General features: G+C 52.9%; 2 protein-coding genes across 14 annotated transcripts in view; one reads left to right on the top strand and one right to left on the bottom strand.

Moving 5' to 3' along the window:
* Positions 1–4,311, bottom strand: part of TRRAP (transformation/transcription domain associated protein) — a 110,948-nt gene extending 106,637 nt beyond the window's left edge. For 7 of the 12 annotated variants that reach the window (XM_032394003.1, XM_032394002.1, XM_032394004.1 and 4 more), the window contains exons 1-3: positions 2,884–3,444; positions 1,790–1,955; positions 1,319–1,368 (exon numbers count right to left, since the gene is read on the bottom strand). In XM_032394003.1, the coding sequence (XP_032249894.1) occupies positions 1,319–1,368; positions 1,790–1,889 (150 nt within the window). In that variant the 5' untranslated portion in view covers positions 1,890–1,955; positions 2,884–3,444. Of the gene's footprint in view, positions 1–1,318; positions 1,369–1,789; positions 1,956–2,883; positions 3,445–3,713; positions 4,072–4,208 lie in introns of those variants that run through there. The other 5 variants (XM_032393994.1, XM_032393996.1, XM_032393999.1 and 2 more) reach the window with 5 other exon arrangements.
* Positions 4,312–8,285: 3,974 nt separating this feature from the next.
* On the top strand, positions 8,286–25,544 carry TMEM130 (transmembrane protein 130). Of its 2 annotated transcripts, none has more exons than XM_032394182.1 (8): positions 8,286–8,481; positions 14,712–15,017; positions 16,281–16,440; positions 19,457–19,623; positions 20,413–20,497; positions 21,900–22,102; positions 23,678–23,790; positions 24,153–25,544. In XM_032394182.1, the coding sequence occupies exons 1-8, from the start codon at positions 8,397–8,399 to the stop codon at positions 24,339–24,341; spliced, it is 1,308 nt and encodes a 435-aa protein (XP_032250073.1). In that variant the 5' UTR covers positions 8,286–8,396; the 3' UTR covers positions 24,342–25,544. The 2 variants fall into 2 exon arrangements, with proteins under 2 accessions (XP_032250073.1, XP_032250074.1); XM_032394183.1 differs by having other exon boundaries at positions 8,287–8,481; positions 24,189–25,544.
* The last annotated feature ends 321 nt before the right edge of the window (positions 25,545–25,865 follow it).

Below are 25,865 nucleotides of genomic sequence, written 5' to 3'. Positions count from 1 at the left end.
CCGGAATCTGCAAAGCAGAGCCCCAGAGAATATAGCGGATGGTCTTCTCTGAGACCTTGACTGAGGACTGGACTGCACGTATAAGTAAGATGAGATAAGACCACCTGAAGCTTACCAGACAGTGACGGCTTTGGGATTGAGAGATCTCAAGAGGTATCAGAGGTCCAGCAATGTTGGAAGATGGTGGGGTTCCAGCCTGGACACGATGCCAACACTTTCCTACCACCTCTTTAACATCCCAGACATCCAGCTAAGGAAGGACTGTGCCCTAGAGGAAAGCCTATTCTAGATCTCTAAAACAAGCCAGGCCTAAAATCAACCTGTGATGATATCCATGGGAGCTGGAGTTTGGAGGCTGAATCCGGCCAAATTAGAGAGACCTGGGGAACACCTTAGCCTTCCCACGGATCCTCCACGCCACAGCATAAAACCAAGCCTACGCATGTTCGAGGAGATCAGCTAGGAACTGAACTGCCTATCACAATCAAAATATCAGTACTCTTCAGAGGGAGGTCAGAATCTAGAGTCCCTATACTTCACAATACAGTATTCGCCACATTATCAAAAACTATTAGACAATGCAAGAAGCAGGATGTGACCCATAGTCAGTAGAAATTAACCCTCATCTAGCCCAAATGTTGTAAACGCAGTCATTATAAAATGTCCAAGAATAACAACAAGATGGTATTGATACACGATGATAATCTCTGTGAAGAAGGGAAACCTGAAAGAAGAACCAAATGGAAACTCCAAAACTGAAAGTATAAGAACTGAAAAAAATATAAAAAGTAAACTGAAACTTTAAAACCTCTCAGCCAACTGGAGAGGACACAGAAACAGTGAGCAAACCTGAAGACAGATAATAGAAATCATCTGATCCAGAGAAAGAGAAGACTGAAGAAAAGTGAACAGAGCCCAAGGACCCATGGGACACCGGGAAATCGTGGAACGTGGGGAAGAGAGGAACTGCTCAAGGTCACGCCAAGTGCTCTCAGTCTACAGTAACACACCCTCTGTTACGTGAAAGTAATGAATCTACAATGTAAGTCTGAGTGCATCCTGAAAGTTTATGCCTCAAAATGGAAAAAAGCTTAACCACCAAAACCAAAGCAACATCCCTCAACGTCACTTGAAGTTCACGGTCACTAGTGTGAAGAAGTTGGACAACACTACACACATCAAATTTCAGTTCTGAAATACAATAAATCACATTAACAGAGAGAACGATTTTTGACTCACTGGTAAGACTGACAGAGAAGCGACTGGAAAGTACGCGTGATTATTTACCTCATAATGAAAAAATATATTAAGCTCATACCTCAAAATTTTCACTAACTTCTTGCATCATTTTTAACTTCGTTTCATCAGCTGTAAATGACAAGACAAGTCATCAGGTAATTGAAATTATGTTAAGGATCTTCATAAAATTATTGAATTTAGTAAGAGAAGCAATCAGATCTTATCAGTTTGACTGTCATCGTCCAACAGAAGGCACATAACTAGTTCCCTATAATGAGTCACACACACTCACACTCCCAGACATACGTGTGCATGCACAGACGAGGATACATATACACATACACACACACACACACACACACACACACACACACGTGCCTCTTTGGGGCTCCAGCTAGTAATGCTCATCACTTTGCTTCTCCACAAGGCAGAGAATGGGAAAATTAGGGTAAGAGTTAATGTTGCTGTTCATCTCAATGTGCACCTCATTTGAACTGAGATGAATGAGTCACGATAATGCATTTCTTAACAACAAGAAGGATCAACTCACGTGTATTTACGTCCGTGAGAGCTGCCACAAACTGAAGGTATTTTTTCATCAGAGTGGTTTGGTCAACCACCGTGGCCCCCTGTGTTGCAACAAATGCCATTTTTTTTTTTTTTTGAGTTCGTTAGTTTCTCAAGAGAAAAGTATCAGGTCCATGAGTTCACCCAGCCTATGAAAAGAAGCGTATGGTGAGCCAACTTATTGAAGGCACAGGCTTACGGTCTCTATGAAAATCGTACCTACGTGATGTATTAAGCTAAATACTTTTTAATTAACCCCCAGTACTATTCCCTCTGCTTTTTTGAAAGTAAAATTTACTTGCATCCATTTTTCCTATTAATTTCTAAACATTATTTTTATACACAAAGACTCCCCCCCCCCCCCCCACTGTATATCATTTTTTCCCTAGGCCAGGGGTGGGCAAATTCTCTATATAAGCCAGACAGTAAATATTTCAGCCTTTGTGGTCTCTATCACAACCACTCAGCTCTGTTACAGCCAGAAAACAGCCACGGACCACACATAAATGAAAGAACATGGCTGTGATCCATAGAACTGTATTTATGGACACTGAAATTTGAATTTCATGTAATTCTCAAATGTCATGAAACATTACTCTTCTTTCAACTTTTTCTCAACCACTTAAAAACGTAAAAATTCTTAGTTCATGGGCTGTATAAAAACAGGTAGCTGAGGGGCACCCAGCAGATGCGACTCTTGGTCTCGGGGTTTTAAGTTCCAGCCCCACGTTGGGTGTAGAGATTACTTAAAAATAAAAATCTTAAAACAACAAAAAACAGGCAGCTGACTGGATTGGGCAACCTTTACCCTAGGTGACTGGTTCTCAAACTTCAGTGTGCACGAAGATCACCAGGTGCCAAAGGTGGGCCTCCAAGCACTACCTAGAGACTGTGGTTCAGTGAGGGGCCCAGGAAGCCCTAAGTTTTGCTTGCAGCTAGCCCAAAGTAGGCACTTAGAAAACGCTGCTTGAGTGAATGAATAAATGCTTCAGGTTGTTGATGACCACACGAAGCATTATCTCTCCAGGCTGACACCTACATAGAGGGAGAGCCGGTTTCTGTTTTAAGAGCACTCACAAAAGTTTGAGAACCTGGTGAATTTGCTTCTTCCTTGGATATATAACCGCTTAATTCCACTCCACCAAGAGGCAGCTTCAGGACTTAATTTTCTCCTTCTTTCTGCAGGCCTTTCAAAAGCCCTCCCTACCGGAAGCCCTTCCTAGCAGCTCACACTGCTGCCCCAAGTGATGGGGACCCCCGACTCCACAAAGCCTCTTCTTCGGGCCACTCTCTTCGAGACACCAAAGCACTTCTACGATGCAGAGAAGCCGCCGACCGCTGCTCTGTCGCACTCCTCCGGCTCAGAGCAGGAAAACTCCCTGAGACCGAAGAGGGGGACTCTGTCAGCCCCGCTGGATGACCTGACTACTGCTTCCTCTTTCAGGTCACACGCCCTCCTCCAAACACGAATGCCCCCCATCCCCATCCCTGGGGACCCAAGAATCAGGGTCATGGCCTCTCCGTGCCTACGAAACTTGTGGTCGTGCCCAAACTCCTTAAAAGCTTGAACCCCCTCTTTCACCAAAGTCGTCCACTCTTCCATTCCCCGGGGCCCCAAGAGGCCAGGCCCCGCGTCCTGCCGGGCCGGGGGAGGCGGGGGGGGGGGGGGGGCTGAGGAGGGAAAACGGCCCATCGCGCCTGTCCGTGCGACAGTGACTCGAAGACGCCGGGGGCCGAGGGCCTGGGCCTGGCCTCCGTCGGGCCCCCGCGTCCCCGCCCAGGTGGGAAGGCCGGAGCCGGCGCCGCGCCCGCGCACCGACAAACGGCCCCGCCGCCCCGCCCCGCCGCGCCGCGCGGAGCCTGAGGCGGCGCCGCCGGGCCAGAGGGGGCGCTGTCTTCGCCGCTACCTTCGCTCTCCGCGCCGGGCCGGGCGAGCCACGGGCCTGCGTGGAGGCCGGGAGGTGCCAGGCTGGCCTGGGGGCGCTTCTGGGGGAACCGGGCCCCAACCCCACACTCTCTCTCCGCGGTCTCAAACGGCTCTCCGCTTCCCTCCTTTTGTCGCCGTCTCCGGACACCCAGCGTCCGCCCTCCAGGCCGTGGTACGGCGAGCGCCGAGGGCCAATTCTCGCGCCGCCAGCCCTCCGCCTCCCAGAGCTCTCCAGCGCGGCCAAGCAGCCGGAGGCTACAGGGCGGCCGCCGGCTCCAGCCTGCCGGGCTGGACACCCATGGGGGCCGGGAGGGGAGGGCCTGGGGACCGGGCACACAGAGCCTACCTCTGTCGCTGAGCGGAGCCGCCGCGCCGCAGAGGCCTCCCCACGCCAGGGCCCCGCCGCACCGGTCCGGGCCTCCGCGCGCACCTCCCGGGGCCGTTCCGCCGCCCTCCCGCGCCTGCCCGCGCTTACCCTGATCTCGGCGGCCGGCCTCCCGCAGACCCAGCCCGCGACCCCCAGCGAAGCCCTCGCCGCCACCGCCGCCGTGCAGTCCCGCCCCCGCTTAAAGCGGCCGCGCCCGCCGCGGGAGAAATAGGTCTGGGCGCACCGCCCCCAAGTGGGTGCGGCCTGGGCGGGCGGCGGGAGCGGGGAGGGGCGTTGCGCCCGGGTGGGTCCGCCTGGCCCTTTAAACCTCCGCCTGGCGGGCGGGGCCGCCCTCAAGGTTGGTGAGGCCCGCAGGTGCCGGGAGTCTTTGGGCCCCTTCTGCCCTAAATATGCGCGCGGGAGGCAGGCCTGGGAAGGGGAGGGGAGGGACAGCAGGGGCTGCTGCAGGGGGCTGGGCACCCGAGGGGCTCCCTTAGCAGGCGCCGGTCGGGCCAGGGAAGAGTCCATCCCTGAACTGAATGTGGCAGGCCGGGCGGGGTTTCCTCCCTCCTCCCTTCCTGGGGTCCTTCTTAACCATTCGAAAGGGGAGGAGGTAAGCAGGGGCCTTGGGAAGGCGAAGGCGGAGACAGACAATGAGACCCTGTAAGCAAAGGAAAGCCCCGGTGTTCTGCTCGGAGGTGGTGGGCCTGATCATTTGCTCCGCAGCTACATCACCCAGAGGCTGGACCACAGACGATCTCTGTCAGCTCCTACCTGGTGGGGCAGTGATGAGAAGGAGGGGGAGTGGGGCAGAACGCCCTGATGCCCAAGTGAGATGGTGTGGGCAGGATCAAGACGCCTTAGAAGGGAAAAGTACTGTTGGACCTCACCTACGACTCCATCTAGAAGAGTGGTTGAATAGTGAGTGGCTCCTGGTTACCATGTTAGATGGACAGAGCAATAAAGTGATGACCTCTCTCCCCCACCTCCAGGACCTGGCTCCACCTCCTCCCCTTTCATGACAATATCTCACCCCCCTCCCCCATCATCACTAAGTTACCAAAGTCTTTGGGTTCCGTTCCCAGACAGATACATTTCACACTTTGTAATAAATGCAGCTTGCAACACCTGCAACGTATCTCGGAAGAAAGGGGCCTTATTCAGAAGCATGCTTCTTGTTTAAAAATGTTGCCACTCAAGAACAACCCTCTGTTGAACTGCTGGGAATTTGTATGAATGTATTTAGTGTCACTTATTTCTGCCCTGGGAGAAATAAAATGGGTCAGAATACCTTTTCCCCATGGAAAAATTTCTTGCAAGCAAAATCCTCTCTACTCCTAACCGCCCCCCCCAAACTAATAGGTCCAAAGTTGGGGAAGGCTTAATAATCTGAGGGCTGAAATCAGTGTGCAGACAGTTATTGTTTCATATTGTTTGGTGGGAAGGGGGTGGAAAAGAAAGCAGGATTGATAAATCTTTTGATAAGTTTCAGATTAATTGCACAGCCTAAAGTCTTATAGTTAAGTCTAGCTCTAATATTGGCTAATTCCCTGCACTTCTCATGGCCCTAGCTTCTCCTAACAAAGTACCCAACACACTATTATGATTTTTGCCTGTTTTCCTGTCCACCTCCTGAACTAGAGTTCAGAGACAGTGTCAACTCCATCACTATCAGGTAAATTAGATCACGCCCCTCCTCTGCTTAAAACCCTCCGAAGACTTCAGCTCATCCTCATTTCCTGGCCCTATGTACCTCCCAACCTCACTCTTCATGTTCTAGCTGGAGTGGCCTTGCTGTGCCTCATGCCCACCTAGGACCTCTGGAATGTTCTTTCCCCAGAGGCACACAACTGACTCCTTGTCACCTTGATGATCTCAAATGTCACCTCCTCAGAGACAACTTTCTTAAAGCCCAATGTAAGAAAACCACTGTTCCTTCCACCACCACCCCCATTCACTATCTCATAATACTGTAATACTGTAATAATTTCACCAGGGGAAATACTCAAAATACTGTATTTTCCCCCCAATAACCTCGTAATCTGAACATCAGTTTCAGGGTGGCCTTTGCAGTGGCTTCTGTGACATAGATAAGACTATCTGTGACTACTGTAAAATTATTATTCAATGCAATCAAGTGACACATAAAAAAACAAAATCTTATTATTTTGTTTTCTGCATTTAGTTCAATTTTTAAAAAATTTTTAAAGATTTTATTTATTTGAGGGGTGCCTGAGTGGCTCAGTCGTTAAGCGTCTGCCTTCGGCTCAGGTCATGATCCCAGGGTCCTGGGATGGAGCCCCGCATCGGGCTCCGTGCTCTGCGGGAAGCCTGCTTCTCCCTTTCACACTCCCCCTGCTTGTGTTCCCTCTCTCGCTGTGTCTCTCTCTGTCAAATAAATAAAATCTTAAAAAAAAAAAATAAAGATTTTATTTATTTGAGAGAGAGAAAGCATGCGCGCATGAGCTGGGGGGAGGGGCAGAGGGAGAAGCAGACACCCCACTGAGCAGGGAGCCCAACGCAGGTCTCCGAGATCATGACCTGAGCCGAAGGCAGATGCTTAACCAACTAAGCCACCCAGGTGCCCCTAAAACAATTTTTTTTAGATTTTACTTTTAAGTAATCTCTACAGGAGCATGGGGCTCAAACTTAACAGCCCGGAGGTCGAGTCACATGCTCCACCCACTGAGCTAGCCGGTGCCCCTGCATTTAGTTTGTTTTAAAAGCCACTAATAACCAGACCTTTGAATAATGTTAGTTAAATATTTGAAACTCGGCTTATAACCTTAACATACTTTTTTTTTTTCAACCACAATTTTCTCCTCAATTCCTGATGGACAAGCAAAACTCTCCCAGGTCTGTAAGCAATTCCAGTGATGACAGCCAACACTGATAGAATGCAATGTCCAAAGCACTGTTCTATGTATTAACTCATTTTGTCCTTGCTACAGTCTCATAGGGCAGGAACTATTTCCGTTTTAAAGAAAAGGAAAGTGACTTTCCCAAGGTCACATAACTCTCAGGGAGAATCCACAGTCTCCGGCTTCCTAGGCCTGGTATTGTCCCCACGATGGTGAATGATGCTACTGGGGGGAGGGGGGGGCCGTGACACCTGTCTAGCACTTTCAACTTTCCTAGGGGGGCTCACGCAAATCTGTTCCCCCTCCATTAGGGTGAGATGGCAGGGTGGCCAGTGAGCCCATCCTCAGTGGAGGCCACCACTGTCCCAGAGACAGAGGCCATACCTGTAGTTGTCTTCACTCCCATATGGGATTCAAGTCATGGTCCATCCGTGCCCACCAGGCCTGAGGGGTTCATCCAACTTCCCTCCCTGTAGGTGGGATCCCTTGTCCAAAGTACAGAGTTAAGCAAAGGCAGAGGTGGGACAAGGATCCAGGCCGCCAGCTTCCAGTCTTGAAGACCAGACAGGCACAGCCACCTTCTAGAAGGAAAGACATGCTCCACTCTATTACGTTGGGTGGAAGCGCCTGCCTAGGCCAAGAGGGGCCCGGTTACCCCTCATTGCGGTTGTCTGAGTCTCACAAAGCCCTCAGTGACAGTGATGGCACCAGGGGTCCAACTGTGAGCGTGAGCAGTTTTAAGGCAGGGACCCGAGAGGGTAAACTGAGGAATGACGTGAGTCTCAGCGTAGGTGCTTGAGCCCCTCCCTCAGGAGGGATATGGGGTGTTTGCCGTCCCTCTGCCCGGCGCCTGGCACACAGCGGGGGCTCCACGGGAATGAGGAGCCGCATCTCCAAATCGTGTGCGTCAAGAGGGGAAATGGCAACAGGAGAAGAACCCAAAGGGGCCTGCGCGCGGCTTTGCAGCGGGGCGCGCGCCTCTGGGGACGCTGAGTCAGAGCCGGCGGGCGCGGACGCGGGGAGGCGGCGCAGACAGGCGGAGCGCAGACCCGGGGAGGGGACGGGAGGGGAGGATCACGGGGAGAAGAGGGGTAAAGGGAGGAGAGAAGAGGGGAGGGGAGGGGGCGCGGGAGGCGGCGCAGACTGCAGGAGCGCGGACTCCGGGAGGCGGGGGTTCGTGGGGAAAGGAGGGGTGCGGCGAGGGGAGGGAGGGACGCGGGGAGGGGGCGCGGCGCGGCGCGGCTGACGTGGGCCGGGGTCGGCGCGGCAGGCTGTGGGCGGCGGCGGCGCGCAGCGACACAGCGTCGCGAGGCGAGGACGAGCGAGCGCCGCTCCCGCACCTCCCCGCATAGCCCGCGCCGCGCGCCCCGAGGAGCGGCCGCAGCCGCCGAGTCAGCCGCGTCCCTTCGGCGCTCCTGCCGCTCCGGGCGCAGCCATGGCCCCGGCCCTCTGGCCGCGCCTCAGCCGCGTCCTCTGCCTCGCCTGCCTCCTGCCCTTGGCCCCGGCTAGGGTGGCCGCAGGTAAGGCGCCGCGCGGGCCGGCCGGCCGCCCCCCTCCAGCCGCAGCGCGCCCGGGGCCTCGGGGCGGTCCAGCCGTGAGCCCTGCGCGCACCTCCCTCCTCCCGGGCAGCCTCTGCAGCGCGCGGCGGAGGGGAGCGTGGCCAGCCGGCGCCTCGAAGCCCCCTCTTCTCTCCCCGCATCCTTCTCCCCAGGAGTCGGCCCGGCACTCGAGGGGGCTCCCTGCGCTCCTCGGTTCCTGCTGCCACCTCCAGATCGGCCCTGCCCTGGGAACTGCGCGCGGTGGCCGGGGCACCCATGCGGATGCCTGGGGTCCTCGCCGCCGCTGGGGGGTGGGGCGGGGAGGACGATGCGGGGAGACCGAGAATGTGCGGGATCTGTCATCACGCCCCAGCCCCCCAGGGAGCGCGGACAGGTTGCCCGCGGAGCAGCGTCTTTGCCTTTAAACGTTGTCTTATCCGGAGAGGTTTTCCACCCTGCTTGTGTTGGCTTCGGGGAGGTTGCGATTTTAGAGCCCAAGAGGCCAGTCTGCCATTTCGTCTTTCCAAAATGGACCCCTAGCTGACAGGTGCTGCTGGGTGCCGCCTCCCCGCCCCCTGCCCCACCGGGCCGTGCTCCTATGCTCCCTACTTCCCTTCCATTCCCCACTGCCGGAAGGCCAGCACCAACCTTTCTGCCTCATTTTGGCGACAACAAAAGGACCCGGGTTGGAGAGTTGGGGGACAGGTGGGACGTGGGCAGCTCTGGTGGTGTGCGTGTGTTAAATAGTCAACATTTTTCATTACGCCCCTACCCCCCCCCCAAAGAATGGTAGCGAGAGAAAGAGATCTAATGCCAAATTGTGAAAGAATCCAAAAGGTAAAATAAAAACCTGAATCTTAGGGATGGATTAGGAGAATTTTGTGGGAATTATGCTTGGTCAGGATTCCCTGCTTCCCTCCTGGAAATGTCATGTAGAGATGGGGGTCTCTTGTCCATTGGGTTTACATGTGTCTGGAAATGATCACCGTGGCCTAAATTGCAAAAAAGAAAAAAAAAAAGTACATTAATTCTTTGGAAGTCATGTCTGGTTCCCAGCCTGGCCTATTCAAGATATGATCAAGATAAGCTGGGAATGAGGTTGGGGAGCATACCTTCTCCTTCACACACAGGGAAAAAACAGAGACTTGGAGGCCCTTTCCATTCTCCCTGGGGTCTGGGTCAGCGTGCACCTGATGCTTCCCACACTAGAAGTGAAGGTCAGAGTCCAAGTACTGGACCATTCATTAATTCCAGGTTACGTTGTTCAGACTCCGGAGGTACCTTGGGAAGTGTTTGGGGCTATCCACATGTGCAGTGTGAAAGACTTGATTCAGCCATTTTCTAGAATGTTCAGGGCCCCACATGCTGTGTTGTCAGGGAAGATGTGCTCCAAGGGGAAGCTCCCGGGGCCTGCTAGTGAGTGAGTGTTGCTTCCATGGGCTAGGCTTCGTGGCAGTTGCCATTTTGCCTTTTGCTTTGACCCTTTCAGCTCTGGGTCACTCAGTGCACCCGTTGAGCCCCCTAAGGCCCTCCCTTAGCTGCTGCTCTGTACTCCAAGGCCATGTACCCTGGGCTCCCAAACCTGGAAAGAGAGGTTTGGATGGGTAGGGCAACAGGATCTGGGCTTGGTTCCTTTAGCCACATGTGGCAAAGCCTTCACGGTCCATTTTAGCTTGGATGCCCTGGACACTTCTGAGAGCCCTAAGGAAGAGAGGAGCAACATTACCCAGGGGCTGTGAAACATCTGCTTGGGAAAAAAAAAAAAAAAGCTTGAGGAAAAGTGCCCTCGGAGCTTCCCTGTGTCTGGACAGGTGTGGGGGCTCCCAGGAGCTGGGCCAGCGTCTACAGCAATGTAGCTTAGCTGTAGCCACAGCCCCTCCCCCCCACCCCCATGCCACCCCACCCCTCCTCCCAGCCAGTCCATTCCCCTGGCAACGGATCTGCGTAGCGCTGACATGCGCCTGTCTCCAGTCTCGCTGCAGATGCTGGATGGCCATTAGCATGCAGCCGAATGTCCCTGCCACCTGCTAGCCTCGCTCTGGCCCACGCTCCTCGCCTGGGGGGACGGGAGGGAGCAAGAGGAAGAAGGGAGGGGATGGCCTCTCTTTCCTGGCCAAATGCTGCCTCACAGCCAAAGGGAGGGAGAACAGAACTCAGCCCAGGGGAGGGGGGTGGGTACAGATTTGCTTGGTGACTCCAGGTAGTTACATGGGGACCTCAGGGGACTCATGTCCCTCAATGTAAAATACACACTGTATTTTCTTGCAGAAATTTCTGCCATAGGATCTGGAATTCTCTCTTTGGGATTAAGACACTGCAGGTCCCTTTGTCAGTGCCAGTCCAAATGACTTCACACTCCAAAATAATGGCTCTGGGGAAGGGGATTCCGAACAGGGAGTGTGTGACATGGACGAAGGGAGAGGGTAGAGCAGGAGTCCCCAGCGAGGACAGGCAACACTGCCACAAGGCCAATGGGACACAGTTGAGGACACACTTGCTCCTGTCCCAGGTTTGCTGAGTCCCGCAGGTCTCCGGCGAGCTCCCTGAGGGCAGGAGGCATGTCCTACACTTCTGGGTTCCCCCAGCACTTGTGGGGTGGGGCACAAGGAAGGGGCTCAGTCAGTATCACCTGGGTGGGCAGTGCTAGGTGGGCTGGTCCCTCTGCCACACCCTTCTCTCCAGGAGCCTTGGGCAGCAGCAGTGTTGAACACCTACTATGTGCCAAGCACTTTGTTGGGCACATGGGGAGATGACAATGACCCCTGCCCTCAAGGAGCTTGCGGTGCAGCAAAGGAGACAAAGAAAGCTTCATGCCAACGTGGGGTTGGGACCACTGTGTGCTCAGGCTGTTTGGAGAGCACTGAGGGGGCAAGGGGTTCAGAGAAGGTTTCCTGGAAGAGGTTATATCCACGGACGAGTAGGTAGAGAAAGGCAGGGGGGGACAGCATGTGCAAAGGCCCTGAGGTTAGGAAGGACAGAACATGTCGAGAGAGCTGCAAGAGTTAAAGTGGCCAGCCCCGGCGTGGATGTGAATTCGGACTCTACACTGAGGCTGGTCCGTGAACACATTAGCTGTGGAGGAAGCTCCTTGTTGGTGGGGGCAGAGGGGTGGATGGTGCTGAGAGAGGGGAGGACCGCAGGCCGAGGGCCAGGGCCAAGGACGAAGTAGTAACAGCTGAATGCTAGCCTTTAGCAATGCTAGTAGTGATGGAGAGCAAGCAAACTCGCTCAGATGGGAGGAGTGGAGGCAAAGGACTAGGGATTGATTGATTCCTGGGACAGCCGCTCCCTCCGGCCCCAACAGAGAGCGATGGCTGAAAATGGTAGGTGTGGGGAAGGGAGACCCCTAGACCAGCAGCACTGTCCAGCAGAACATTGGATGATGAAGGAAATATTCTATACCTGCCCTGAAGAGTAGCTACTGACCACGTCTGGCTATGAAGCACTTGAAATGTGACTAGCTCAGCTGAACTGAATTTCTAGTGTTGGTTCAATTTAAGTAATTAACTCTGATTCATTTAAACGTAATTACAGGTGGTTAGCAGCTCCTCTTTTGCTCAGTGCAGATCTGGAGCCCAGAAAGTAGGTCTAGGTTACTTGGTTCTGCCAGCATTTAGGAGACACTCGAAACCAGGGGAGCAGGTGGGTGGGAGTGAGGGAAATGAGCAGAGAGGGGCTTGGGGCCCCTCCAGCCTGCTGTGTCACCTCTTCTGGTGAAGTAGTATGCTGTTGTAGGCTGGACACTCTCTAACCTGCAGCCCTTCAGAAATCTCACCTGAAGAGGAAATACACAAATTATAACAAAATCGTCACGGCAAGAGTGAGGGGTTCTGGGAATCAAGGTATACCTGCTTGGGGCGCCTGGCTGGCTCAGTTGGTAGAGCGTGCAACTCTTGATCTCATGAGTCTGAGCCCCACGTTGGGGGTAGAGTTTACTTGAAAAAAAAATTAGGGGCACCCAGCTGGCTCAGTCAGTGGAGGATGCAACTCCTGATCTCGGGGTTGTGAGTTCGAGCCCACGTTGGGTATAGAGATTGCTTAAAAACAAAATCTTTAAAAAAAGAAAAAAAAGCTATACCTGCTTGAGGGATTATCATACCAACAGTGAAAATCACATTAGTGCGACCACGGACATGCTTTTGACATGTTGTCATGTGAAAATAAAATAATTCAAAATTGTGTGAAGAGTGTGATTATGTCTAAATTAAAAAATGCTATGCATGAAAAAGAGACATGAGGACAGCAGCTGTTTTTTGGAAGTAGGGTAATGGGACATTTCTAATATTCTTTATAAATACATATGTATTACTTCATGTTGGAAAGAAACCTTATTTTAAAAATCTTACTTTGTTTAGATGATAAAATATTATGCACATAGTAAAGCAGTTGAAGAATAATGACTTAGGAAAATGCCTGTAATATGGAATTGAAAACAACAACAATAGAATATAGAATTCCAAAGTACGAGCACTTTTTTTTTTATTTTTTTATTTTTTTATTTTTTATTTTTTTATTTTTTTTTAAAGATTTTATTTATTTATTTGACAGAGAGAGGCACAGCGAGAGAGGGAACACAAGCAAGGGGAGTGGGAGAGGGAGAAGCAGGCTTCCCGCCGAGCAGGGAGCCCGACGTGGGGCTCGATCCCAGGACCCTGAGATCATGACCTGAGCTGAAGGCAGACGCTTAACGACTGAGCCACCCAGGCGCCCCACTTTTTTTTTTTTTTTTAAAGTAGGAAATGCCCATATACAGTAACACTGGTTGTTACTAATTATTTTTGTTTTTAATAAAATTGTTTAAGTTTTAATTCTCTATTTTCTCTATTTTCAGGTTACAGTTAGTCTTACCTTCCATGCAGTAGTCAGTCGGGAGGGGAGTGTTATTTTATTTTATTTTATTTTATTTATTTATTTTTTTTTTTTTAAAGATTTTATTTATTTATTTGACAGAGAGAGACACAGCGAGAGAGGGGAACACAAGCAGGGCGAGTGGGAGAGGGAGAAGCAGGCTTCCCGCCGAGCAGGGAGCCCGATGCGGGGCTTGATCCCAGGACTCTGGGATCACGACCTGAGCCGAAGGCAGACGCTTAACGACTGAGCCACCCAGGCGCCCCAATTTTAAAGGGTCTCTGACCCGGCCTCCATCCCATACGCTCAAGGCCCTGTTCTCTGTTAGGATCTTCCAAGACTGATTCCCAGGTTCCCTGTAAGAGCTGCATCCCCCATATTTCAGTTCAAGTTCCCTGAGGAGTCGACCAGCTAGAGTTCCAGCGTTGGCCCCAGCAGGAATCACAGAGGTCATTTAAGAGCAGCGAGCAGTGCCGTCCAGTGGGACCTCCTGTGATAATGAAGATATTCTGTATCTTTGCTATTGAGTGCTTGAAATGCAGCTTACACAGGGCGCCTGGGTGGCTCAGTCTGTTAAGCACCTGCCTTCAGCTCAGGTCATCATCTCGGGGTCCTGGGATCGAGCCCCTCATCGGGCTCCCTGCTCTGTGGGGAGTCTGCTTCCCCTTCTCCCTTTGCCCCTACGCCCCCCCCGCGCCCGTGCTCTCTCCAGCGCTCTCGCTCTCAAATAAATAAATAAAATCTTAAAAAAAAAAAAAAAAAAAGAAATGCAGCTACTGTGGCTAAGAAAGTGGGTTTTAAATTTTGTTTCATTTTAACTGAAACTTACACAGCCATGCGTGGCCGTGGCCGTGGCCAGTGACAGCTGTGTTGGGCAGCGTAGAAGAAGACTTGGCTTGCATCAGGGTGGACCTTTGCCCGAGGCTTGTTCCATCGCTGTCTAGGCATTAGGCCTCTAAGAGGCTCCAGACTCAGCTTTGTGTTTCAGATCAGAATTGTGTTTGCCATGGAAAGACTAGTCTGAAGGAACAGGTGATAAGAGGACATTTTTTTTTTTCGGGGTAGCAGCCGAGGTGGTCCCTCCTATGACATACGTTGGCAGTCATTTTCATAGCTAAGAAATAAGTCTGGCCAGGTCAGGCCTGTGCTCTGGAAGGCCCTGCTTGGCTGGCCTAAAAAGAAAATCTCTGGACTCTGTTGGGCCTGGGTTCGAGTTCCAGCTTACAATCAGCTAGTCACTTGAGCTGCCGGGGCCTCAGTTTCTCCACTTATAAAATAGAATAATAGAAGCCAGCCCAGAGGGTGACAGTGGGTTCCTTACCACACCTCTCCTGAAATACAGTCTTTTGTCTCTGGGCCCCCAGGGCTGTATGAACTCCACCTCACCACCGATGGCCCTGCCACCACGGGGGCAGAGGTGACCATCACAGCCAGCCTGGTGGCCAGTGACAATGGCAGCCTGGTCCTGCCCACCAGCACCCGCCTCTACCACTTCCACTGGATCCATACCCCACTGCTGCTCACGGGGAAGACTGATGAGGCTTTCAGCTCCACCATCCGCGCCGTGGGGACCATGCCCGGGGACTTCCCGGTCTCCGTCTGGGTCACCGCTGCTGACTGCTGGACGTGCCAGCCTGTGGCGAGGAGCCTCCTTGTCCTCCCCATCACAGGTGAGGACCTTTTCTGTTTGCTAATTGGCCTTCAGACTCTTGCCACAGAGAAAACCATCCAGCCTGGTTAGTAATCGTATAAACAAAGGATCAGAAAATGGTAACTACCCGATGCTGGTCAGCATTGTGCTGGAATGGACACGTAAAGCACATGTTGCTACTGGGGGTATAAATTAACAACCCTCTGGAGAGGAGCTGATCGATAATGTTTCAATGGTTATGCACTATTTCAGTCTCTGGTCTGTTCATTCTCGTCCCTCCAGCCTCCCACCCTAACACTCCTCTCTCCTTCCAGGAAGTCCCTGCTCTCTTGGAGTTTACAATCTGTTAAAGAATTTGTCTTCAGGAAGTAAATTTCCATTTGGGTAATGTTTTGTGCACAAATACGTTCATTGCAGTGGTGTTTATAACAACAGAAGAAAATATTAGACAAGCTAAGTTTGCAACCGTAACAGGACTGGTTAAGTGTGTGGATATAATTTGTATGATGAATAACGATGACCCTCACAAAGAGTTTGTACTGTCCCGGGGGAATACTCCTGCTTATAAAATTTTAAAAAGCAAAACACAAACTTCTATAACCAATTTGCTCAACTGTGTTTAATATGCATACATATGTACATGTAATGTCCGTTGCTATTAAATACATACACACAAATGCTTTGTAATTCTTCAAAACATCAACAATAACTGTGTTTGAATGATAGGCGGTTTCTTTTCATCCTATGTTTCAGCATTTTTCCAAATGAGCTTTATTGAGCACACCTTACTTTGTTTTTGGGGTGAAAAAAAATCAGCTCCTAATTTTTTTTTTTTTTTTTAGAGAAGGAGACACAGAACGTGGTCCTTACCCAGCCCAGCACGTTGCGTGTAGAGCTATGATCAGTAGAACTGCTAATTTTTTTCTAGGCTCATCTAATAATCTGAAATCTCTCCTGAGAATTTCTTTCAAAGCCTATGCATTTCCTCCTGGTCCTGGGCATCTTTTGTGCCAGAAAGTTCGGGATCCTGGTGAAAGTGGCGTAGGAGCGAGGCTATGTGTGTGCTATGTGCCGTGAGTCTTCACCAGTGTCCCAGTGTCCCATGCAGCAGGGGCAATGATGTGGGGGACCTGCAGGTCCCCTCCTGCCACCACTCAGCTCTGACAGCCAGAAGTTCGGGGGTGGGGAGAGGCTGTCCTGCCAGCTGGCATGTGAGGTCACTCCCTGGCTCCTCCTTCCCGCCCCCTCGGGGGGACTCACCCGCCTATGGTCTCTCTCCCAGAGCTCCTCGTGGGGAACCTCGTTGTCACCCAGAACACCTCCCTGCCCTGGCCCAGCTCTTACCTCACCAAGACAGTCCTTAAAGTTTCCTTCCTCCTCCATGACCCGAGCAACTTCTTCAAGATGGCCTCATTTCTCTACAACTGGGACTTTGGAGATGGGTACGTCTTTCCCCGTTGATGCCCCAAAGCTTTGGCCTGTGGTTGGTGGCCCCATCGTCCCACGCAGAGTGCTCTGTACTTTCCCACCCTCACCTGCTCATGCTCTCTCCCTCTAAGCCTTCCTGCCACTCCTGCTCTGTGTCCAGTGTGGGGTATGTGGGGACCAGTGGTGAACCAGTCGTGGGACCTGCCTTTGAGGTGCCTACAACCTTGTACAGGAGGTCATTGGTGCCCCAAACATCCCTTTAATAAAGGTCAAAGTAGGATTTTTCTCCATTTGACTCTGGAAGGACCTACCTGGCTGATGGCACATGCAAGTATACTCCTGTGGTAGAACTCAGGTGTTCTGGCCTCATTTCTCCTGACTTCTCCTCTCCAAACAAGCCAGGCTGGAGGAGGCAGGTCAGGAAGTGGGGGTCAGGCACTGAGCCCAGGCAGCCCACAGACACCCCGAGCTCCTGTGAGGGTGGTGCTCTGCGGAGACCCCTCACTCCATTTGGGTCCCTTCAAGTCCCTGGCTGATGGTCCTTCCTACTCTATCCCATATGCTTCCACCTTCCATTTGTTGGCATTCCTTAAGACATTTCTCAGGCTTGCAGAGAAACACAGACCAACTTTCCAAGTTCATCAAAAGTTTAGTAATCCTTCTCTTGCATCACTCCTCACCCCCATGGGACTTAAAGGCTCAACGTGCTTTCTTATGTATAGTAATAAGTTAGAAAACAAAGTGGGAACTCCTAATTATAGCAAAAATAGTACATAAACATAGGAACACACTTACCTGGAAATGGGCAAGATCCTGTGTGAAGAAAACTAGAGCTACTAAGAGGTATCAAAGATTTTTAAAAAAAATTGTATTATTTATTTGAGAGAGAGACCCCAGAGTGAGAGTGAGAGGGAGAAGCAGACTCTCTGCTGAGCAGAGAGCCCAACGTGGGGCTTGATCTCAGGACCCTGAGATCATGACCTGAGCTGAAGGCAGACACTTAATAGACTGAGCCACCCAGGTGCCCCAACTAAGAGGTATTAAAGATTTGAGTAGAATGTGTTCTGTACACCACGTCCAGGCTGGTGAACCTTAATATTGTAAAGATGTCCATTTCTCTCCAGTTATCCCGTAAGCTTGATGCAAGTCCAATAAATATTCCATTAAGTATAATTTTGGATTGTGACAAAGATTCTACAGTTCATCTAAATTTGGTGTTTAAGTTGCACATAATATACACATATATACACGTGCATGAATGCATATATGCATATATACATGTATAAAAATATATGTCATTATAAACATACATGTGGTTTTATAACCTAAAGAACATCTGGAACATCTGTCTCAAACCAGGGGACAGTCTCTATACTAATTAGGGGCATTTCTTTTCACATTAAATACATTATTCACTATTTTTACCAAAATAGAACATTTTTGACTACCCCATGAAATAAGACAAGAAAAAGAAATATAAATACTGTAAAGGAGGAAGACAAAAATCATCACACATATAGACGACCTGAGAAACACAAGAGACTCAACTGAAAAATCTTAGAACTAAAAAGAGATTTCAGTGATATGGCCGGTTACAAAACAAAGATTCATAGCCTTTCCATATAATGGTAATAGAAAAAAAATCTTTTACAATAGTTATAAACCATAAAAACCGAGAGAATAAACTTAGCCCCAAACGGTAGGATTTATGTGAATAAAACCGCAAATTGTACCTAGAACCTTAAAAAGACTTAAAAAATGAAGAGAGAATGTCTCAATATTGTCAGAAGGAAAAAAGATGAAAAACAGGATGACAATGAGCGGGGATGAGGAGAAGAACTAGAAATGCATACATAAATGTATTTTCAAAGCTACAAATAGGGGCGCCTGCCTGGCTCAGTCGGTAGAGCATGCAACTCTTGACCTCAGGGTTGTGAGTTCGAGCTCCATATTGGGTGTAGAGATTACTTAAAAGTAAAATCTTAAAAAGAAGTCACAAATAATTTGCAGCAACAAAAGGCTGCACAACAGAACAGAATAGAAAAGGCAGACACAAACATGAGCTTATACATACCTAGTATATGGTAACAGTGGTATTTCTAGCCAGTGAGTAAAGATAGATTATTTAATAAATGGCACTCAGGCAATTGGTTAACTATTTAGAAGAAAAACAATCTGATCCTTAACAAAAGCGATTCTAGATAGATTGAAAAATTAAACATAATGAACCAGGACTAGATTGAAATGTAGATGATCCCCTGCCATTGGATAATTTGGCAGTGGGGAAAGCATTTCTAAGAATAGAGAAACAGAGGCAGAAACTATAAAGGAAAAAAATGCTAGATTTGGCTCATGAAATTTAAAATCTGGGTATGAAAGAAGTAAACCAAAAAAAAGAAGTAAATCAAACCAAAAGACAAACGTTAAACTGGGTTTAGAAAATATTTGGAAGATATTTAATAGGCAAAGGTTTGTTAAACTTCATATGTAAAGAGCATTGAGAAATCAACAAAGATTTTCTTTATTGTTATTAGACTTCCTTTCGAAGTAATTCACGTAATTGCAGGAAAAAGCATGATATTAATAACCTGTGATAGAGATACTATTCTGTTTTACAGATGAAAAAAGTAAGACTTAGAGCTATATAGATAGGAAATCTAGAACTGAGATTCAAAGCCAAGTATGTCTTAACTCCAAAGTGTATATTTTTTCCCTCCCAGGATTGTCCTTGTCTCTAATGCAGGGCCTCTTTTAGATTCCTGGTGGAAGGGGGCAGAGCACTTCCTGGCAGGTGACAGGCACTTTGTTGCTAGGAGTTCTCCCACCTGTCACTTACAAGCACAAAGATGACCAGCAGCCAGTTCACCCAAGCATGGCTGACCTTGCATCCCGGCCAGCTCGGGGGGCTACTGTGATGATGCCCGGTTTGCTCACAAGGCATTGGTAGCCAAGCTTGTCACTCCACAGACACCCCTGACTCTAAGAGCCCACATGAGTCACTTCTGTCATCTCCCTCCTGTCACCTTACAGCACCCAGATGGTGACGGAAGATGCTATGGTCTATTACAACTATTCCATCATTGGAACCTTCACCGTGAAGCTCAAGGTGGTGGCCGAGTGGGAACAGGCAACGCAGAACGCTGGGAAGGGCATTATGCAGAAGACAGGCGACTTCTCTGCCTCGCTGAAGCTGCAGGGTGGGTCTCCGGGGGTTGGTGCAGGTCGAACGTTTGGCCCCTTGGGGAGCCCTGGGCAGAACTCTTTCCCGGGTTGGAGCCCATGAAGATCAGAGTGGCTCCAGTTGGGCACTGGGCTGAGCTTGGATGCACATCCTCTCTTGTCATCCCCTGGGCAGCCCTCTGAGCAGAGTTCTGAGAGGGCACTGGGGGCCATGGCAGAGGTCACATGGCCACCAAGTGGCAGAGCTGGATTTGAACCCAGGGCCGCCCGCTCCCAGAGCCCGAGCCTGTGGCCAGACACTGCTGTCGGCTGGGGGGTCCACATGGCTCTTTGTTCTCGGGCCACATTGGCGTCCTGTCGAGGACTGGCCTGTTGGGGCTAGGACAGCCTTGGCCTCCTGTAGAGAAGAAACGCCCAAACCCGCCTCCCCTTGACTCTGGCCAGAGTGGGTGCTTGGGCAGCTGCGGCAGATTTCTGAGTTGTGCTGCGTGCGTGCGGATGGGGTGGCGCTTACCCCACGTTGCACAGGTGGTGGGGGAGGGGCGGTTCTCCGGAGCTAGCCCTCCGTCCATGTTACCAGAGCCCCGCCTGCTTCCGCTTCGTCCAGCATCCTCACTCTGAGCGGCTCCGGCACCTGCTGATGTCGGGTTGGGGGGGGCGGGACCCAGGTATGCCCTGGATGGACCTGCGACCCCCACCTCGGGAGAGAGCCTGACGGGGTGGTGGTCACACAGCCCCGAGCCCTAGGAGCTCTGAGACCGCTGTCCTCAGCCACCAGGTCTAATGGGGCCCTCTCTGCCTTTCAGAGACCCTTCGAGGCATCCAGGTCTTGGGGCCCACCCTAATTCAGACCTTCCAAAAGATGACAGTGACCTTGAACTTCCTGGGGAGGTGAGTGAACCCCAGGGTGCATAGTCGGTGACTCGTTGCCCCGCCAACACTCTCCCATGGATGATCCTGAGCCTAAGAGTTCCATCCCCCGCGGGGCCCCAAGTCTGGGGGCCAGTGGAAGCTTCTGCCACCTTGCCCGGCAACCACGGGAGAGTTGTGGGCACGGCTCCATACTCGAGGTCCAGGGGAGAGAGCATGGGCCTTTTGGAGCTGTCTGCAGTGTGGGCGTCAAGGCAAAGGCAGGTGAGGAACCAGTCAGGTGAAAAGCTCTCTGCGCAGCCCCCAGAAAGCAAACCGTCTTGGGTAGGAACCGGCCCACCTCTTGGCAAGAACAACATTAGGCTGAGTATGTAGTAAGCGACCGAGAAGCCGGGCATGTTCTCCGCACCAGGGTGAACGGAGCCGCAGAGGTCGGTGGTCCAGGCTCAGCCCTTCAGGGGCCGCAGAGGTCGGTGGTCCAGGCTCAGCCTTGCAGGGACTTGGGTGGGGAGGACCGGCCCCACCCCTCAACACAGGGCCACGACAGGGAAGCAAGGCTCGATGGGGAGCAAGCAAAGCGGCCAAGAAAAGACGAAGATGAGCCATGGGGCTGGAGGAGGTTTCTGAAGCTTTCGGGGAGCTTTGGGGGCAGGTGCTTAGCACTTGAAGAGTGGGCTTGGCAGACCCGATGGCTGAGGTGGCAGGAGTGTGTGTTTTCCTCGGGCCTGGGGTTGCCTGCTCCGCATTGCTGCGACGGACCTGTGTTTTCCAGCTTCTGAGCCTGTGCTGTGGCAGGTGGGTACCCGGAACGCCCTCGCCCCTCCCAGCCTGTCAAAAGTCTACTTATCCTTTCAGATCCTATTCAAATGCCACCTCCTCCGAAAAGCCTTCCCTGACTTCCTCATTAAGAATGCACCCACCTGGGGCGCCTGGGTGGCTCAGTCGTTAAGCGTCTGCCTTCGGCTCAGGTCATGATCCCAGGGTCCTGGGATCGAGCCCCACATCGGGCTCCCCGCTCTGCAGGAAGCCTGCTTCTCCCTCTTCCACTCCCTCTGCTTGTGTTCCCTCTCTCACTGTGTCTCTCTCTGTCAAATAAATAAATAAAAATCTTTAAAAAAAAAAAAAAAAAAAAGAATGCACCCACCTGTCCCCTCTGCCTCCACAGCACTCCCCGTGTGTCACCAGAGCACTCGTCCTGCCTCGTCCAGCACTCTGTGCCTATCCCTGTTTGCCTCACTAGCCTGGCACCCCCTTGGGGTCTGGGGGGGCATCTCTTATTTACCATTGTGTTCCCTGGGTCTGGAGGGGGTGAAGCAGAGGCCAGGACAGCTAGGTTCACGGCTGTCTGGCCCTTCTCAGCCTTGGTCTGTGCTCACACTCCTTGCTGGGCCATTGCTGAAAACCCACCCCCACTTCCCGGCAGCCCCCCTCTGACCGTGTGCTGGCGTCTCAAGCCCGAGTGCCTGCCGCTGGAGGAAGGAGAATGCCAGCCTGTGTCGGTGGCCAGCACGGCCTACAACCTGACCCATACCTTCAGGGATCCCGGGGACTACTGCTTCAGCATCCGGGCTGAGAACGTCATCAGTAAGACGCACCAGTACCATAGGATCCAGGTGTGGCCCTCCAGTAAGTGACCCCGCGCTTCCGCCAACACGAGAATCGTCACCAGACCTACTGGCCCAGCCAACACGGTTGACTGTGTGCCCAGACCTCCCCCGCCAGCCCTAGCACCCCTCGGTTCTACCACCCCCCAACGCCAGCACCACGCACACTCCCCGCGGCCCTTCCGGCACCGTCTGGACCTGGGCCATCGATCCCGTGCCACCCAGCAGCAAGACGGCTTGAGCTCTCGCTCACTGCCACCGTCACTGTCCCGGTGTCCTTCCCACGTATCACCAGTGCCGCGCTGTCCCCGTCGTGAGCACTCCCCCGCTGGGCCCCCCACAATCACAATGCCCTCCTCTGCCATCACCCCAATCCTGGCACTGATGTCACCACTAAAACCAGCCCCCAGGGAGCGGGCCTGCTCAGAAAGTGTGAAGTGGGGTTCCTGTCATCTGTCAGGACCCCTGGCCACCGTCCCCGGAACGTCCTTCCCTGAGTCACCGTCAGGCCTGGCCGCTGGCTAGCTGATGATGGCGTGAAGTTCTACCCTTCTTTTCTGGGGGGACTCTCTCCTGTGACCCCAGAAAAGCACTTCCTTACATAGAGGAGAACCCTAAGGGATGGTCTTTCAGGTGCCCAGCCAGGTCCCTGCACTTGTCCCCAGGGTTGGACCCACAAGTGCACTGCTGCCCCGGTCTCCCCAGTCCCTTTCTGAGCCATTGGGCAGACGCTGTGCTCTGGGCCCTGGCTGGCCTTGTGGGCCCCACGGGGGTCTGGGGCCCTGCCTCCCCCAGCCTCTCCTGGGCACTGAGTGCCTCGGGACCCCCTGAATCCTGCAGAGGACACAGCATTCCAGGTAATCAGTGCTGACTTTTCCTGGGAAGCAGAACCTCACGGCACACAGTGGTGTCTACACCAGGGGCAGGGTGAGGGAGGGGGGAGGGGGACCCACACTTGCCGATCACCTGCCGTGCACCTGGCACATTCACACCCCTCCCCTCGTGGCATCCCTGAAGCAGCCTTGTGGGTCAGCATCAGCATCAGGGAGCATGGTCAGAGCCGGGTTCGAACCCAGGACCGCCTAACTGCAGACCTTGGGTTCTCCCTGTTCCACCACGCAGCTTCCTGGCTCAGGGGCGCAGGGAGCCTAGAGCTGGTGGCGCGCAGACAGCTACGACAGGTCACAGGCTGTGTTGTGTCCTCACAACATGGCTTCCCATCTCCAGCACAAGTCACCCAAGAGAGAGTGGGGAGGGAGCTGTGATTTCTTTGATGGCCTGGTCGTGGCTCCCGTCCTGTGCTATTCATTAGGGCGAGTCATTAAATCCAGCCCACACTCGGGGTGGGGGATTTAGCTGCACCTCTTGAAAGAGACCATCAAGTAACATGGGGACATATTTTAAAACCCTAACACACCCCTACTTGGCGTTTGTAGACTCCTAGATTGGCCTGTTGGGGTTGCCTCGTTGGGATGCAGGTACCTAAGGAAATGATAGCCCTTGTGGGGTTTGACTCAGCTGTCCCCCACTGCGGTCTGAGAGCTGGCCTTCACCACCAACTCCCCAGACCCGTGACTTCACCGTGTCTCACTCCCAGGCATCCAGCCGGCTGTCTTTGCTTTCCCGTGTGCCACGCTGATCACCATGATGCTGGCCTTCATCATGTACATGACCCTCCGGAATGCCGCTCACCAGAAGGACATGGTAGAGGTGGGTGTTCAGGAGGGTGGGGGCTGGATCACGGAGCCCTGACTGGAGAAGAGGGGCCTGGCGGGGGCCTGGATGTCAGAGCGAGGTCCTAGGGCTGGGGGCGACGTGCCCAAGACGCATTCATAGACGGACCACGTTGAGCTGGCCTCTTCCCATCTGACTCCCTGCTGCGCTCACCCCTTAACGAGAAGCTGTGCCCGGTGCTGGGGTGGGGGGGGGCAACCGAAGGAGGTAGGGCCCGGGAGCAGAAAAGCCAAGGGCGTGGGGCAGCACCGTGAGCCGCCAGGCAGCTGAGCTCATAAGGCCACCTAGCAGGGGTCTGGCAGGCGGGTGATTGACCCGTGGGGTTTCGTTCACCATAGGTGGCTGATTTTGACTTTTCCCCCATGTCTGACAAGAACCCCGAGCCGCCCGCCGGGGCCCGGTGCTGTCACCACATGTGCTGTGGGCCCGTCTTGCTGGACACTCCCTCGGAGTACCTGGAAGTTGTCCGCGACAACCGCGGGTTGCTGCCGCCCCTCTACAAATCCGTCAAAACGTACACCGTGTGAGCGCCCCCCAATCCCGTGTCAGCGTTAACTGACCGCCAGCCGGGCGCTCTGGACAGGGTGGCGCGAGCCGCCGAGCAGGAGGGGCGTGCGGGTGCGGGGCTGCCCACCCTGCCGGCCATCCATCCGTACTTCCAACTGCGCCACAAGCCCCCCTCAGCCCCACACCCCCCCATCTGTCCACCTGTGCAGTCCAGCCCCTGCTGCAAGCCCCTCTCAGTCCCCCTACCCCACCCCTTGCCTTTGAAGAGCCCCAGGCAGGGCCCCAACACTCAGCGGGGTCCCTCCTCTCTCCCAGGGCTGCCTGGCTGCCCCGCACCCATTCTTCCCATATTGGCACTTCTGCCGTCCATCTGGGGTCTGAGCTTCCCTCCCCCAGGTGGCCCTGCCTAGGTCAGAGAACCAGGAGGAAGGTCACCAATGGTTAAGGCTACATCACAAAAGGTCACGCATACAGAGACAAGCACACGCACACACACACGCACACACGCAGATACACACATCACACGTGTCCCACAGGCGTCTCCGACGATGTCCTCTGTATCAGTTACGTTGGTTGCTGGGTCCTGAATTAGAACTAAAAGGACATGGGACTTTCTCCACTTGGCCCCCCGCAGCTCCTGGGCCTGGCCCTCCCCTTTGTGCACCAGTCCCCGTGGCTCCTGGGGTCCATTCTAAGGACACTCTGTTTCCTGCCTGCTTGCTGGGGGGTGGGTGGGGGCAGGGCTAACACTTTGTGGGTGCAGAGGGCTTCATGAAGAGCGCCTTCTTGTCCTGAGACCCTGTTAACTTCCACTGAGGAAAAGGAGGAGCGAGCCAGTGGGGAATTGGGTTCACTGTGGGGGATGGTGTTCTTGCCCCTCCGCATGGCCTGGAGAAGGAGGCAGGTCTGGAGGGAGCCCTCGGGGCGGGGGGGAGCCCAGTGGCCCGGGGGAGGCAGAGCTGGTGGAGAGGGCGGTCCAGGTGCAGAGAGAGACCACAGTGAGCCCCCCCCCCCCCCGCACAGCCGTGCAGGAGCGTGAGGAGCCAAGGGGGCCTGTTTGGGGGAGAGGGGGCAGGGCTGTGGGGGCAAAGCTCTGTTGCCGTAATCTTTGCTCTCAGACTTTGTGCAGACAACAGCATTCCCGCTGTCGTGCAGCTCATTCTCATGAAATACTGCCATTACTGCTGAATAAAGCTTGTGTGCTCTCAAAATAGCCAAGCAGATGCCAGGGGGCCGGAGTCTCTTTCTTTTCTGTGCATGGGGTGGGGGGGGGAACGGGCATCCCCGCTGTGTTCTCTGGCAAGTGTGGATGGAGCTGCTGTCTGGGGTGTTGGGTCCCAGTAGGTCTTTTGGACCAGCGCTCCTTAAACGTCCACTCAGGCTGCATTGCAGACGGACCAGACTCGGAAGGGGGGGGTCTCTTGGAGGTGGGTCCAGGTGTCCCCCCATGACTCTTAACATGTAGCCAATTCTGTGGCTCCCCGGGCAGACGCTAGATCAGAGCTGGGAGGAAGGCTACATTCAGGGAACTTGGAAATGCAGAT

The sequence above is a fragment of the Phoca vitulina genome, unplaced genomic scaffold (assembly GCF_004348235.1).
Source record: "Phoca vitulina isolate PV1807 unplaced genomic scaffold, GSC_HSeal_1.0 scaffold79, whole genome shotgun sequence".
Classification (NCBI taxonomy): domain Eukaryota; kingdom Metazoa; phylum Chordata; class Mammalia; order Carnivora; family Phocidae; genus Phoca; species Phoca vitulina.
Note: the sequence above shows the minus strand (reverse complement) of the source record. Positions and strands in the feature narration are given on the sequence as shown.

Excerpts from the sequence above, each read along its gene's own strand:
- TMEM130 (XM_032394182.1), top strand. The coding sequence starts at position 8,397 with ATGGCCCCGGCCCTCTGGCCGCGCCTCAGCCGCGTCCTCTGCCTCGCC. Across the intron at positions 15,018-16,280 it reads CCTTGTCCTCCCCATCACAG|AGCTCCTCGTGGGGAACCTC; the intron begins GTGAGGACCTTT and ends TCTCTCTCCCAG. Across the intron at positions 16,441-19,456 it reads AACTGGGACTTTGGAGATGG|CACCCAGATGGTGACGGAAG; the intron begins GTACGTCTTTCC and ends GTCACCTTACAG.